Here is a 16,578-nt window from a genome sequence, read left to right on the forward strand (position 1 = left end):
TTCAACTCCACTTCAGTACACCCTAGAAACCATCTGGCAACACATTATCTTATGTGTAGCAACCACCTATCAACATCATATTGACAACCTGTCAATATTACAGTAACCGCCTTAGAAACACCATAGCAACCAGGTAGAATCCCGCCATCTAAAAAATATAAAACACATAAAAATATCCACAGTAATGATTATTAGATTGAAAATGCTCTATTTCAGTGGTAATAGTGTGTAGTTTGTTCTTCATTATGTCACAGGTTCCACCATTCATTCTGCCCTTTTAGAGATTATAAGGAACAGATCATTTAGTAATTGAATTTGAGACGTCTGTAGAGAAAAACGTCTCTGATCAGGTGAAATGGAAACCCCAGGGCTCTTCTAGAATAGAGAAAACATCATTCCTTTATAGAGAATTTACAGAGAGAACAATAAAACTGCTTTAGAAGAACTGACTTTAAATTTTAGACCCTTTAAAAGGGGATTAAAACAGCTTTATATAAAGATTTGGACTGAAATACTGTGATGCTTTAAAAAAGTTTGTGAAACCTTTAGGAGATTTGCATTAATTTGACCTAAAAGGTTAATACAGTCTTTACACAGTCCTACAAGTCTTGTGACTTATGAACACTAAAATTAGCCAATGAGAGAAAGGCCTTCAGTTGCTTAGAAGTTACACTGGATTTCTTTGTCTCCTTGGTTTGATTTGGTTCATTTTATCTTTAACTCTTAGGACTTAAAACGTGTAAAAATCTGTTGAGGTTTAAGGCCAAATTTACGTGGAAATATAGAGAAATTTAAAGCATCCACAAACTTTCAAGGACTGCTGTAGTTAATTATAGGAAAATTTACAATACAAATATAGCCATTTTTTTACTTTCCGAATTGACCAGTGAAACTACCACCACCCTGTTTTGGGCATAATAGTGAATAAATACTGTATATTTGAATCGAGCACACCTTATTGTTTAGCATCTTCTGCTCATTAAGATTTGTGATGTTTGCACATTACTGTACATTACATGACCAATATATCCAATAATAATAATAATAATAATAATAATAATAATAATAATAATAATAATAATAATAATAATAATATTTACAAATACCTTCATTACAGCTCATTGCAAGCTTTAACGTCAGCTTTATTAAAGGCTTCACTAGCATTCAGAGCAAGTTCACATCCCCGCTTTAATTGCTGGCCAATCACTGCTGTAGTTTTGATCATGTGATGCTTTGTTTCTGATTCTGCTGGTGAGGTGTCGGGTGGCGTTTTCACTAACTCTGCAATGATTTTCTATTTTTCTCCCTGTGCTTCTTCAGATGTATGCCAATGCTGAGGTACTTCATTTAATTCTATTTACTTTATTTTCTTTTTTTTTTTAAAGCAAATAATCTACTCCAATGCTTTATTGCTCAATTTTGGCTCATTGCTTTCTGCTATACTTACTGCGTTCTGCAATCACCACAGTGTGACAGGTAAAAAAAAAAATTAACAGGTATAAATATCAATTTCCCATTATTATTGGTGTTCTTTTTACATAGATCATTATCTAATCTAGTGTAATCTCATTAAACTTTTAGGCACCCAACAACATCACATTAACAACCAAGCAAGCCCTTAGCAACACCATAGCAACCACCTGAGACATCATAGCAGCCACTTTGTAATACAGTCAAAACCAACTTTCAACACCATATCTTACATTATGTCTAGCTACTCCTTTGCAACACCGTGTCATTGGAGATACCACTGCAACCACATAGCAACATCATAGAGACCGCCTTCCAACACCAGATCAACAATTTGTAGTCTTGCATTACTGTCTCAGCAACATCATAGCAACCAGGTAAAATGCCACCAAAATAAATAATGAGAGGCACACTAGCAACCACCTATGATTCCATAGCATCCACTTCGCAACATCTTAGAAACCACCTGGAAACATCATAGTGACCACCTTGCATCCTATTGCAACCACTTACAAACATCATAGAAACCAGGTAGCATCACAACAAAAAAATAATTAATCCGGACTAATGATTATTGGATTGGACATGTTCCATTCCAACGGCAAACTATATTCCCATTTTTGGAAGATACACTAGCAACCACCTTGGACATCATAACATCCACTTACAACACCTTAAAAACCACCTGGAAACCAACAATAATCCATGTAGCTGCCACTTAGCAGCATCTTAGCAAACATCTGGGATATCATGGTACGCAACTAGCAACATCATATTGACCACCTAGGAACATCATAGGTGACCACCTTAGCAACACCACAGCAACCAAGGAGAATCCCATCAAAAATCAACAACCAGAGTAATAATTATTGAATTGAAAATGCTACATTTCAATGCCTCACTTTATTGGCATTTATAGAAAAGGCACACCAGCAACCATCATATGATTGGAGATACAATTGAAACCACCTAGCAACATTATAGAGACGCCCCTCACAACACCAGATCAACCACCTATAGAACTACATTACTGTCTTAGCAACATCTTAGAGACCCCCTTGCAACACCAGATCAACCACCTGTAGCACTAAATTACTGTCTTAGCAACATCATAGAGACCCCCTTGCAACACCAGATCAACCACTTGTATCACTACATTACTGTCTAAGCAACATCATAGCAACCAGGTAGAATGTCACCAAAATCAATATTCAGAAGCACACTAGCAACCAACTAGGATACTACAGCATCCACTTAGCAAAATCTTACAAACCACCTGTCAACATCATATCTTATGTGTAGCAACCACTTAGCAACATTTTAGCAAACACCTTGGATACCATTGCAGCCACCTAGCAACATCATAGAAGTCAGGTAGAATACTTACCATGACAAATATTCATTAATAGCTTCATTATACACACATAATTAATATAGTTTAGAATAGGTTCCTTGTCTGGTGAAATATATTTGTGCTCATTTTTCTGTTGCATCTTTTGTTCAACCCAGCCGGACCCAAAGCCAATCCCTGGACCTGCTGGACCTCAGGGCCCTCCAGGGCCTCGGGGACCTTCAGGAGAAGACGGTCGTGATGGAAGAGATGTAAGCTTTCCTTCTTCTTTCTTATAGTATTTCTATTCTGGTCTGTCCATAAAAATACATTTTTGTTGCATATTCAAAAACTTATTCAAAAAGCATATCGTCGCTGTCCAATGAAAAACACTTATCTCCAAAACAGCAACTTTACAGGAGAGAGAAAAAAGCTTGTAAACTTTCAATGGAAGTCAATGTAAAAAGAGTTTATTTCAGGTCATTTTTAAGTATTTCTATTGGTCCGTTCATTAAGAAATTTTGGCACAGTGTAAGGGACAGTTTGTCTGTTCAAATAAGGTAGTAAACTAAAAATCGACAAAAATGTTTCTTTTCGACTACATCACTGTATTAGTATTCATAGAAAAGGCACACTAGCAACCACCTAGGACACCCTAGCATCCCATTAGCAACACCCTAGAAATCACCTGGCAACACCTCATCTTAACAACTACTTAGCAACATCTTATCAAACACCTGACATTCAGAAACTGGTGTTAATACCACCCCCTTGTGGAAAGTAGCCTAATAATTTAAAAAATATATGTGTTAATTTACTCTATTGTTTTTGACATTTTCAATATATCAATTTCAAATATAATTTATGCCTTAAACAAGAAATTTAAAAAATCCACAAAACCTATTGGTTAAACATTGCATATGGTATAAGTCCACTCAATATCTCCAAAAGCAACCACTTAACAACATCAGATCCACTGCCTAGCAACCACTTAGGACAGTGTAAGTGGTTTAACCATTTGGCAACACCATAGCAACCACGTGTCACACTACAGTATAGTAACCACTTAGCAACATTACAAGAACCACCTAGCAACACAGTAGAAACCACCCGTAAAGCTGTAGCAACGGCATACTGTAGCAACACCTTAGCATATATATATAAATTTGATCAATATATTTTTAGACATCGAGATACAGTACCAGTCAAAAGTTTGGACACACCTTTTTAATATTATTATTTAAATAAATCATTGAAACTATAAAGAAAAACATATGAAGTTATTATGTAAAACATATGTATATATATATATTAAACAAACCAGAATATGTTTTATATTTAAGATTCTTCAAAGTGGCACCTCTTGCTACTTAGATAGAGACAGTTTTTCTCATCTCTGCTGGATTTTCTCAGTCAGTTTTATGAGGTAGAATCACCTGGAATTCAGGCTTTCAGTTAACAGCTGTGCTGAACTCATCAAGAGTTAATTACTTGAATTTCTTGTCTCTTAATAAAGTGTTTGAGAGCATCAGTTAAAGTAAAGTAGTGAAGAGGTAGAGTTACAGGTATACAGTGAATAGTGAATATTTGAGTAATGTTCGAATCCAGGTTATGAGAAACAGGAAGTACTCAACTAAGTAAAGAAAATGTTATAATGATGAAACTGGCACTCATCAAGACTGCACCAGTAAAGGAGGAGCAAGAGTTTCATCTGTTATGTGTTGCTTTATAGTCTAGATCACTATTAATTTACAATGTAGGGTACAAATATATATATATATATATATATATATATATATATATATATATATATATATATATATATATATACAGTATATGTGTCTGGTACTGTATTTATAATATGAAAAAATATTATAAATATAAATAAATAAATAAATAAATAAATATAAATAAATAAAAATATTTCCCTCTGTTATACACACACTATACTGCACACACTGTATTTGAATATAATTGTGAACATACTGTAAGTGTGTAAGGGCTGTGAGGGCTGGTGACTCACATGGGAAGACGTCCTCGTGACAGGATATCACCTAATACTCGTGCGAAGCTTCAGAAAAGTGTATCAGTCATTCATGATGTTCCAGATCTTCATCATCCTGAGGAACAGTGTTCACAGCACAGGACCTTCAGTCCCTGAAGCGGCGCAGGGTTATTTTAGCTCTGTTATTTAAGCTCCTGTCCTGCTCTCATTATCCTGCGGGTTGACGGGCGGGTCTATAATGAGGAGGAGGAGGAAGCAGTTTTCCTCTCTCCACTCGTTTCCTGCAGCTCGTTACCGAGCCGCTCTCCGCTTCTGCTCAGGAGCACCTGTTCATTACTGATGTTCCTCATGCTGCAGCTCCGCCTCCTGCGTCTGATTGCTTTTCACACTGTGTCACTCGTTTCTGGCTTGTGTTTCAGGGTCTTCCGGGGACCCCGGGATCTACAGGTGCACCTGTGAGTACAAAAACACCATCTTACACCTTTCAGCAGAACAAAAAAACAGATATTAAAAAGTTTACTGCAGTACAAACTGAGACATCAGTGTAGAAGCCACTCAGAAACATCCTAGCAATCACCTGGTCATAGCAACCACCTATCAACATCATAGCAACCAGGTAAATAAAAACAAAAATCAATATCCAGATAAACGATTATTGAATTAAAAATGCAAATATCTTATGTGTGGCAAAGACCTAGTAACATCATAATGACCACCTTGCATACCATCTAAACCACCTACTAACATTATAGAAACCAGGTAGAATCACAACCAAAAAACAATATCCGGAGTAATGATTACTGGATTGAACATGTTCCAAATGGAATAGCAATATGCACCAAGCAATATCATAGCAACCGCCTTAGCAACACCATAGCAACCAGGTAGAATCAAAACAAACATCTATATCCTGAGTGAAGGTTATTGGATTGGAATGGAATAGCAATATGCACCAAGCAATATCATAGCAACCACCTTAGCAACACCATAGCAACCAGGTATAATCAAGACAAAAATCTATATCCTGAGGTAAGGTTATTGGATTGGAATGGAATAGCAATATGCACCAAGCAATATCATAGCATAGTTAGTAACGACATAGCAACCAGGTAGAATTCCAACAAAAACATAAAACATTAAAAAATATCCAGAGTAATGATTATTGGATTGAAAATGCAACATTTCAATGCCTCACTGTATTGCGATTCATAGAAAAGGCACACCCTAGAAACCACCTGGAAGTACCATATATTACGTATAGCAAACACTTAACAACATCTTTGTAAACACCTGGGATACCATCGCAATGGCCTAGCAACATCATAGTTTACTGGTATATAACTATGGTGGTACAAACTGAAACATCATTGTTGCAGACACTGAGCAACATCTTAACAAACCCCTTGGATACCATCTTAACCACCTGAGCAACACCATAGCAACCAGGTCAAATCACAACAAAAACCAATATCAAGAATCATTTGATTATTGGCTTAGAAATGCAACATTTCAATGCTTCACTGTATTGGTATTCGTAGAAAAGGTACACCAGCAACCACCTAGGACTCCATAGCACTTAGCAACACCGTCAAAACCACCTGGCAACACCTTATCTTATTTGTAGCAAGCACTTAGCAACATCTTAGCAAACACTTGGGATATCATCGCAACCACCTAGCAACATCATAGTGAGGACCTAGCAATATTATAACAACCACCTTAGCAACACCATTGCAACCACATATAAAAGAAATCTAAAAGATCTAGAGTAATGCTTATTGGATTGGAAATGCAACATTTCAATGGCTCACTGTATTGGCATTCATACAAAAGGCACCCCAGCAACCACCTAGCCTAACCTCCATAGCTTCCACTTAGCATCACCCTAGAAACCACGTGGGGTACCAATTGGTTCTATATGATATATTTAAATTTTCACTGATTTTTGGGTTTTCATTGGCTGTAAGCCATAATCATCAACAGTAAAAGAAATAAACTCTTAAAATTGATCACTCTGTTTTTAATACATCTATATAATATATGAGTTTCACATTTGCAACTGAATTACTGAAATATAGTAACTTTTCAATGATATTTGAAATGAAGTTTTTGGAGATACACAAGTAGTTTAAACGACCAATATTGGGCTGGAGCCTTAAGAGTTAACATCATACATCAAAGTATACAGTAGTTTTTTTTTCAAATGATCATTTTATAGTATCAGTTAATCACTGCTGTAAATGACAGTAATGTTGTTTATCCGTTTATCATTTCTGGGATACAGTGTCATCCACAACAAATATATAATAACAAATAAATAATGACAGACCTACAGTATACAGTATATCTATAAACACATCATGATCTGCATCCAGAGCAAGCAGCAGAAAGCTTGTATCTGCAGGAGTGCAGTGGTGTGTTTAGACTTCACTCTGGTCTGGTTCTGACCCGGTGTGTGTGTGTGTGTGTGTGTGTGTGTGTGTGTGTGTGTGTGTGTGTGTGTGTGTGTGCTGCTGAGGATGCTGGATGTAGCGGAGAGCGGGAGAGTGTCTCTAATTGATTTAGCATTGACCGGCCGAGCTGCGGCGTATCCAAGCAACCGCAGCGGCCGATGCTGCTCTCTGATAAAGCTGCATTTGTTTTACTTGTTCGTGTGTGTGTGTGTGTATGTGTGTGTGTGTGTGTGTGTGTGTGTGTGTGTGTGTGTGTGTGTGTGTGTGTGTATGTGTGTGTTGTAGGGCAGTAAAGGAGAGCCGGGTGAGATCGGCCTGCCGGGCCAGAGAGGCCTACCGGGACTGCCAGGATCAGTTGTAAGTGCCAAGATGCTATCACAGCCCTCATACAGTGTGTGTGTGTGAGTGAGTGTGTGTGTGTGTGTGTGTGAGATTGTGAGAGAGAGAGAGAGAGAGAGAGAGAGAGAGAGAGACACATAGAGGTCAAATGCATTTGTTATTTCTAAGTGCAATAAAACTGACATACTAAATGTCATGGGATAGGAACTAGCATAGCGTCCCATGACTTTTGCCATGTCCCACAGAAGCTTAAGAACGCTGCACTGACCCCTGGGATATGTGGGCGGAGTCTTCTGCATTAAAAATGAATGTCAATTCTATGTGATACAGTGGGCACCCCTGATCATTTTTATGATTTTCCTTTATAAATCATTGGTTGTTAGGATCAGCAATTTTAAATATAGCTAAATTTATCATAAAGGCAGATGAACACAGTGATATTTGAGAATTGAAATGAAGTTTATAGCATATAAAGAAAGTGTCACTTCTCTAATATTACTGTGTTCATCTGCAATATGATATATTTAACTGAAATTGTTGATCAAAAACAACCAATGATTTTTAAAGGAAAATTATGAAAATTATCAGGGGTGCCCAAACTTTCTCACACCACTGTATCAACTGGAATTGAGTAGTAAATTAAAAAGCGTTAAACAAACCAAAATATGTTTTATATTTTTCTTCAAAGTAGCATCTCCTGTTTAGATGATCAGTGTTACTCATCTCTGCTGGATTTTCTCAGTCAGTTTTATGAGGCAGAGTCACCTAGAATTCAGGCTTTCAGTTAACAGCTGTGCTGAACTCATCAAGAGTTAATTACTTGAATTTCTTGTCTCTTAAAGTGTTTGAGAGCATCAGTTAAAGTAAAGTAGTGAAGAGGTAGAGTTACAGGTATACAGTGAATAGTGAATATTTGAGTAATGTTCTAATCCAGATTATGAGAAGCAACAACTACTCAACTAAAAAAAATTACTTTAAGGAAAAATAAAGCTCAGTCAGTTATGATGATGAAACTGGCACTCATCAGGACTGCCCCAGATAAAAGCACATAAAAGCTTCACAGAGTATTTTGGTTTGTTTAACACTTTTAAGTTACTACATGATTCCTTATACAGTGTTCCTTCATAGTCTGGATCACTTTAGTATTCATTTACTATGTACGAAAAAAAAACATAAAAAGAAAAAGACAGATAAAAGAGTTCTCCTGATCGGGTTAAAACCATGTGATTTTTTTTTTCTCACAGGGGCCCATGGGACCAATGGGACCACGGGGACCAGTGGGAGAGAGGGTAAGGAAACTATTAACACTATTTATTAAAACATAATTTTTGTTTATCAGACGCATCTATTATTGTAAATCACATACGATAAAATGTACAGTAATAGACTATAAGTTCCCTTATAAGTGGTCAGTTTCTGGCCACAGGACCACTGTGCATTTTATAGTTAGAGGAGTAACCAACATGAAATCCAGAGAGCCGTGAGAGTCTATGAGTGAAAAACAAGCAAAAATGAAGCTCAGAGAAGATATAAAATCAATCAGAACCATTAAACAAATATAGTTTATAGCCAGAACAACTGTATGGAATGTCCTGAAGAAGAAAGTCGTCGCTGGTGTATTAAGTATGTCAAAACAGTATCTCAAACAGCTAGACCAAGGAAGTAAAAAATAAAAGCTGAAATGTGGATTTTTTTTGTTTGTTTCATATTAATATATTATTGTCAAATCAAACTATTTTCAGTCTACAGCAGAATTAAAGGGACTGGTCTCACTGTTCCAATACGTTTGGTCGGTTACAGTTTTTGAAGGTGTGGAAGAATCTGCCATAACAGATAGAACAGTCTCTAACCCACAGCGGGGTGGAGCTACTGTATAGGGTTTTATAATAAAGTGGTGTGTCAGTGAGTGTAGTTTTTTTACTGCACTGAAACACCTGTGTACTTACAGTATCGTATGTTCTAAATGTAGGGTCTACAAGGATTCCCAGGACCAGCCGGACCCCCAGTAAGTTTTTACCTTTTGTTGGCATACACTTAAACTCATTAATATATGTAGAGTTATTCAGTATTTTTAATATTTAAAACCAATACATTGTTTTAATATTCATTTCCATTGCACATGTGCCAGTTTCTCTCCTTAAACTTTATATATAGATTCTGCAGATTCATCAATTTCATAGACCCTAAGATTGTATGTTGTGGGACCCAATAAACCTAATAATGCATTGTATGTTCTAAAATCACTATGCATTTACAAACAGCTAAACGTGTTTTTTCCCCCAAAAAAGTGTTTGTCTTTAAGCGTTTTTAACCGAAGCAGTATAGCAGAGTGAAACTAAGGAAATGATGAAGACAGACAGACAGACAGACAGACAGACAGACAGACAGACAGACAGACAGATAGATAGATAGATAAGTACGAGTAATCAGTAGCCATGTACAAAATACATGCATTACAATATGTAAAAGAAAGATCATAACACAATATGCATTTGCTATGAGGATGCTAAAATCTATATATCATATTGTTGCATTAAAGATATAGATGAGACACTTGCAGTTATATATCCTCCAGAGACCCATTCTTTTGCTAAATGTTGTCTTTGTACAGGAAGTCATAGTGTTAATGTTCAGAAGGACCAAATTAGTCAAAAAACAAAATTATAAGCTTTCTGGTCCATTCCACCAAATGGGAGCCATTTGCCTGTTGTAACTCTTTCAAATTAAACATTTTTTTTCTAACTCTATTAAATTTATTAACACATGTATTTAACTATTCAAAACATGTACTGGTTAGTCTCAGGCAGCTTTATATGACTTTTTGTTTAGGTTTTTAATCTGAAGATGGTTACAAATTCGGTAACGCTTTCTTTTACAGTACCCTAAGTTCTAGGTATTAACTAGGTAATAGTGAGGTACAAACTCGGAAGTACTAAGTAATTATTTTTGGTAACAAGATGGTAAGTACCAGGAACGTTTTGCCTAATTACACTGAAATGTCTAGGTATTAACCAGGTAATAGTGAGGTACAAACTCGGAAGTACTAAGTAATTATTTTGGGTAACAAGATGGTAAGTACCAGAAAAGTCTTGCCTAATTACACTGAAATGGAACTAGGTAATAAACAGGTACATGGGTGGTACAAAGTCCATAGTACTAGGTAATTATGTTGGTTAACAAGATGGTAAGAACCAGACAGTTCAATTTAATTACACTGAAATATCTCACAGGTTCTAGGTAATAACCAGGTAAGTGTGAGGTACTAACCCCAGTAACATGATGATAAGTACCAATACAGTCTCCTTACCCTGAAATATCTCGCAGGTTCTAGGTAATAACCAGGTAAGTGTGAGGTACTAACCCCAGTAACATGATGATAAGTACCAATACTGTTCATTTTAATCAGTCTCTATTTATTTGACTGAGAAATCCCTAAAAATGAATTTAAGGTTTATAGAGTGGAATTCTTCACTAGGAAGACAGCACAGGAATGGAATACTTGGCCATATGTTTAAAGACATTAGAGCATGTTACAAGGTTTAAGGGTGAAAAAGTATACCATAAGAATAAAGTGTTGAATATGTGTATTTACCCCCTTTTTAAACATAATTTGTAGAATAAGGTCTTACATGTTAAATATATATATATATATATATATATATATATATATATATATATATATATATATATAATAACTACTTAAATGTGACACAACTTTCTGTAAGTACCATGTAATATATATTCTTTTGGGTTTCTGAATGGGTTTTTGTATGTGAAACGTGAAACATCCAGTCCTGTAGGGGGAGCAGTGCCAGGGGGCGGGCGCTAGGCTGTGGCTTAGGTGAGCAACAGGAGATGGGTCTCAGATTCAGCTGAGAACTCACACTGGGAACTCCGTGTCTTCTCTGTATCCAGGTGGGGAAATATGTGGAACTGTGCAAGTATAAATGTTTCCAAAGCACTATAAGAGGGATATTTGAGTGTATATGTTCGTTAAAAGGTTTTGCTGTGTAATATGAGCCGCTATGGCCTTGTGTGTTGGTGGACGCTCAGCATCGGGGAGCATTCACTCCCGCGCGCCTGGCCGGCGCTCTTGCCTCTGCCACTAGCATTAGCCACTGCCCCGGCTAACCGCGCTCCTTACCGGCTCCCCGCTGTTATTCCTCTCGCTCTTTCGGTCGCTAACTTCGCTCTATAACAGTGTTTAAGCCTGTAATTATCTCTCGTGTGTTCGCGCTCTAGTTTTAGCTATTTTCGCTCGGTAATTGTGCCCGTGTGTCGCTGTTTCTCAAAGTAGCTCGGGCTAATTTCGCGCCTTCATTCCTATTGTTTCTCTATACATTTACGCTAGCATTAGCAGTCGCTGTTAGTTAAATACATGTTTATTAAAAGTCAAGTCAATTTTATTCTCTTTTTAAGAGCCAGTTTGGCCTTGTTAAAGTAAATATAGAGCCTCTGCCAACCACAATAATGAGTTATTACAGCTAGATAAGCTACAGTTTAAGGTTTCTCTAAGTAATCATGTTTTTATACACTTTGTTCAAGTTTTATACTTTGGTCAATTCTATACACTCTATGCAGATACAAATATTAGAAACTCTGCTTAAAATGAGATTTAAAAGCACTAAGATGTAGTTAGTGTGCTCAGTAAAAGTTAAAGGTGTTTTTGGTAATGTAGTGTGTTAATATGAAAGAAGTTTGAGTATTGGTATATGTATGCATATGTAAATGTATTAATATAGAGTAGTATTTTTATATTCATATATATATATATATATTTTTTTTTTTTTTGTGTGTGTGTAGAAACAGTATTAAGAGGGTTTGCTGATTAAAAAGTAAAGGTAATATGTACTGTGATATACAGAGTTTTGTTAACTGAAAAAAAGTAAAAAAAGGATTCTCTGTGAATGTATGTAAAATGCAGATGAGATGCAATGTGTATGTGAAACTGCAAAAGAAAGAAAAAAGAGACCAAAGTAAAAGTGGTTTAGTTTGTGTATGTTGTTAAATAAAGAGATTAAGCTGAGAACTCACTGGAAACACCGTCTCACTGTGTCTTCTCTGTATCCTGTATTCAGCTGATCTAGGCCCTGCTCACCCGGGGTCGCAAACTGTTATAGCCTAACCCACGCCTGGGGAGTGTAACAGTTAGTGTTTTTATATGGTACTTACAGTAGGATGTTCTACAGAGGGTTATTTGTTGAACTACACGGTAAGAACTGAGTAAAACCAGAAAAATAAGCTCTGCTTTCTTTTACAGTCCTTTTACTCCTTTATTAAGCAGAAAGTTCTGTTAGTTACACAGTGTTTTACATGGTACTTACAGTAGGATGTTCTACAGAGGGTTATTTGTTGAACTACACGGTAAGAACTGAGTAAAACCAGAAAAATAAGCTCTGCTTTCTTTTACAGTCCTTTTACTCCTTTATTAAGCAGAAAGTTCTGTTAGTTACAGTGTTTTATATGGTACTTACAGTAGGATGTTCTACAGAGGGTTATTTGTTGAACTACATGGTAAGAACTGAGTAAAACCAGAAAAATAAGCTCTGCTTTCTTTTACAGTCCTTTTACTCCTTTATTAAGCAGAAAGTTCTGTTAGTTACACAGTGTTTTATATGGTACTTACAGTAGGATGTTCTACAGAGGGTTATTTGTTGAACTACATGGTAAGAACTGAGTAAAACCAGAGAAATAAGCTCTGCTTTCTTTTACAGTCCTTTTACTCCTTTATTAAGCAGAAAGTTCTGTTAGTTACACAGTGTTTTATATGGTACTTACAGTAGGATGTTCTACAGAGGGTTATTTGTTGAACTACATGGTAAGAACTCAGTAAAGAGAAATAAGCTATTTCTTCTCTGTTATCAGGTATTGACCTTTTATTTTTAAATCAAATAAATAGAGACTGATTAAAATGAACAGTATTGGTACTTATCATGTTACTGGGGTTAGTACCTCACACTTACCTGGTTATTACCTAGAACCTGTGAGATATTTCAGTGTAAGGAAACTGTATTGGTACTTATCATCATGTTACTGGGGTTAGTACCTCACACTTACCTGGTTATTACCTAGAACCTGCGAGATATTTCAGTGTAAGGAAACTGTATTGGTACTTATCATCATGTTACTGGGGTTAGTACCTCACACTTACCTGGTTATTACCTAGAACCTGTGAGACATTTCAGTGTAATTAAATTGAACTGTCCTTGTTCTTACCATCTTGTTAACCAACATAATTACCTAGTACTTTAGAGTTTGTACCACCCATGTACCTGTTTATTACCTAGTTCCATTTCAGTGTAATTAGGCAAGACTGTCCTGGTACTTACCATCTTGTTACCCAAAATAATTACTTAGTACTTCCGAGTTTGTACCTCACTATTACCTGGTTAATACCTAGATATTTCAGTGTAATTAGGCAAGACTTTCCTGGTACTTACCATCTCGTTACCCAAAATAATTACTTAGTACTTCCGAGTTTGTACCTCACTATTACCTGGTTAATACCTAGATATTTCAGTGTAATTAGGCAAGACTTTTCTGGTACTTACCATCTCGTTACCAAAAATAATTACTTAGTACTTCAGAGTTTGTACCTCACTATTACCTGGTTAATACCTAGAACTTAGGGTACTGTAAAAGAAAGCGTTACCACAAATTCCATGTGATATTTAAAAAGCATGTTTAAAAGCAAGTCCACTAATTCCTTTAAATTTTCTTTATTTTAAAGAAATGGTTAAAGAATGCTGTTCAAATAATTTCATAATACTTATGACAAAAAATCTCTCCTGTTACTGGAAGTCATTCCTGTAACTTTCTATGTTTTGAGTAACAGGAGTGAAAGTAACAGGAACAAGTTTTTAGCATAGAATTGGCAAAACCATTAAAAACAGCTAAATGGTGGCTATGATAATAGCATTGGGAACCCTCTAGTGATGAGCACATTCTAGTGATTTTCTCAAAATGTTTATTTTAAAAATAAATAAACAAATAAGATGTAAGAATTCATTAAGGTAACAGGACTGAGTGTTTAGATTGAGATTGAGTCAAAAACTGTTATACAAACATGGTTTAAAAGCACAGCATGAAAATACATTAGATACAGAGTTGTTACACATAGATTACTGTTTTATAGCTAGAATCTAGCATATTGCATGGCTTTAGGACTAAAAATATTAATCTAAAACACAATAACCATCTGAAAAGTGATACACAACCCCTGGATGTATTGTTCCAATAAACAGTATATTCATCTATAGTAAATAGACAGGTTGCTAAAGCTAATTGAAAGTAAGTAATTTATATTTATGTATAGTAGTTCATTCATTATGCATGTTCATACAGTATGCAATTATTTTGATCCCTTATACTGGCAACAATATTGCATCAAGTCAATAAACCCTAAAACATTGTATTTTTAAGTAGTAGTTTTTTATTGTAGTTTTAATCAGTAGGTTCATTTTATCTAAGAATAGTTTATTTAATAAACATTGTTTATTTGAGCAAACAAGTGATAAGAATAGATAGCTTCTCTGTATTTTCCCAGCCTTTGGTGATGAGTTTTTACTATCTATTCATGTGATTCCACACTGTCTCTTCATTTGTGAGCCTGAGTAATCTGTTTATGTATTTATTTATATATTTTTTTCTCTTCTTTCTAGGGACCTGAGACTGTTGGAGCGCCTGTGTGTAGATTTTTGTTTTCCACAAACATAAATTTGTTTATTTCATTGTTTCGTATGAATTCCTGATTATATAAAGAACAGCCAGTTTAAAACTCAAATGTCGTGGTTTGTATTTTGCTGTTTTAGGGATCTCCCGGTAAACCTGGCATCCCAGGAGACGAGGGGAACATCGGCCCTGAGGTCAGTGTCTTCATATGAAGTATAATTTTATAATGTATTAATAACAACAGCAAAGTTCATTTTTCAGTATTAAATGAACACCTTAGGATCCTATCTATCTTACACCCTGCACAAGGTGCGTCACGATGCTCATTGCTATCTTACACCCCGCCAACAGTCTATTTTCCTCGTTTAAATAGCAACAGTGCTTCTGAATAAATCTAATTTCTGGCGTATTGCTATCTTGGCAGTGAATTGTCCACACAGGTGCATCCCCAATTCAGGTACATCCCATAGTCACAGCCAGTGCACCTGGCTCTTAAAGGGAATGGCAAGTGACATGCTGATTGGTTTATTTTGCACATAAAGCCAAAAAAACAGACCCATGAATAATTCATTAACTAATTAAAATAATTGGTGCATGCCTTTTGTGCTTTTTTGAGCTGCGCAATGTGTACTTTTCCCGTCGTTATGATAGCAAAGACACACTAACATTCCCTACATCAAGCTGGACAGTGCACACAGTTAAACCACCTGGCATCATCTTTGCAACCAAAACCTAGAGCAAAGCAACCATAACAAATGACCAAAAGCTTTCCTATAGCAACACCTTAGCAGCAACCTAGCAACACCTTAAGAACCAACTCCTATAATATAACGACATCTTAGAAGGCATGTAGCAACACCTTAGAAACCAACTCTTATACCAAAGCAACACGTTAGCAAATGCTTAGCAGCACATTTGCAACCAAAACCTATAACAGGCACACCATAGCAACCAAAACTTAAAGCATAGGAACCATAACCTATAACCAAAAGCTGTCCTATAGCAACACCTTAGCAGTTACCTAGCAACATCTTAGCAGCCACCTAGCTAAACAGATTTTAATTTTAGGTGCCATTCTTTACCCATTCAATGCTTCTGTATCTGATGTTTTAACAGGGACCTCCTGGACCAAGAGGATCCAACGGACTTCCAGGACCTCCAGGCCCACCAGGACCCCCTGGACCTGCAGTAAGAACAAATAACACTTTATTTGATATATTTAACCTAATATTTCTGGTCTGTTTTAATGAGATACGCTGTGAATTGCATGAACATTTTAATATGATACACCCTGTATCGTGATATAGGAG

General features: G+C 36.1%; 1 protein-coding gene across 1 annotated transcript in view; it reads left to right on the top strand.

Annotated features, from left to right (window-relative positions):
• LOC103046422 (collagen alpha-3(IX) chain-like) overlaps positions 1 to 16,578 on the top strand; it is a 72,232-nt gene that overhangs the window by 25,329 nt on the left and 30,325 nt on the right. Inside the window, exons 7-15 of the mRNA XM_049474913.1 lie at positions 1,321 to 1,338; positions 2,980 to 3,072; positions 5,225 to 5,260; positions 7,544 to 7,615; positions 8,842 to 8,886; positions 9,567 to 9,602; positions 15,259 to 15,282; positions 15,409 to 15,462; positions 16,385 to 16,456. Coding sequence (XP_049330870.1) covers positions 1,321 to 1,338; positions 2,980 to 3,072; positions 5,225 to 5,260; positions 7,544 to 7,615; positions 8,842 to 8,886; positions 9,567 to 9,602; positions 15,259 to 15,282; positions 15,409 to 15,462; positions 16,385 to 16,456 — 450 coding nt within the window. The remainder of the gene's footprint in view (positions 1 to 1,320; positions 1,339 to 2,979; positions 3,073 to 5,224; positions 5,261 to 7,543; positions 7,616 to 8,841; positions 8,887 to 9,566; positions 9,603 to 15,258; positions 15,283 to 15,408; positions 15,463 to 16,384; positions 16,457 to 16,578) is intronic.

The sequence above is a fragment of the Astyanax mexicanus genome, chromosome 2 (genome assembly GCF_023375975.1).
Source record: "Astyanax mexicanus isolate ESR-SI-001 chromosome 2, AstMex3_surface, whole genome shotgun sequence".
Taxonomy (NCBI): Eukaryota; Metazoa; Chordata; class Actinopteri; order Characiformes; family Acestrorhamphidae; genus Astyanax; species Astyanax mexicanus.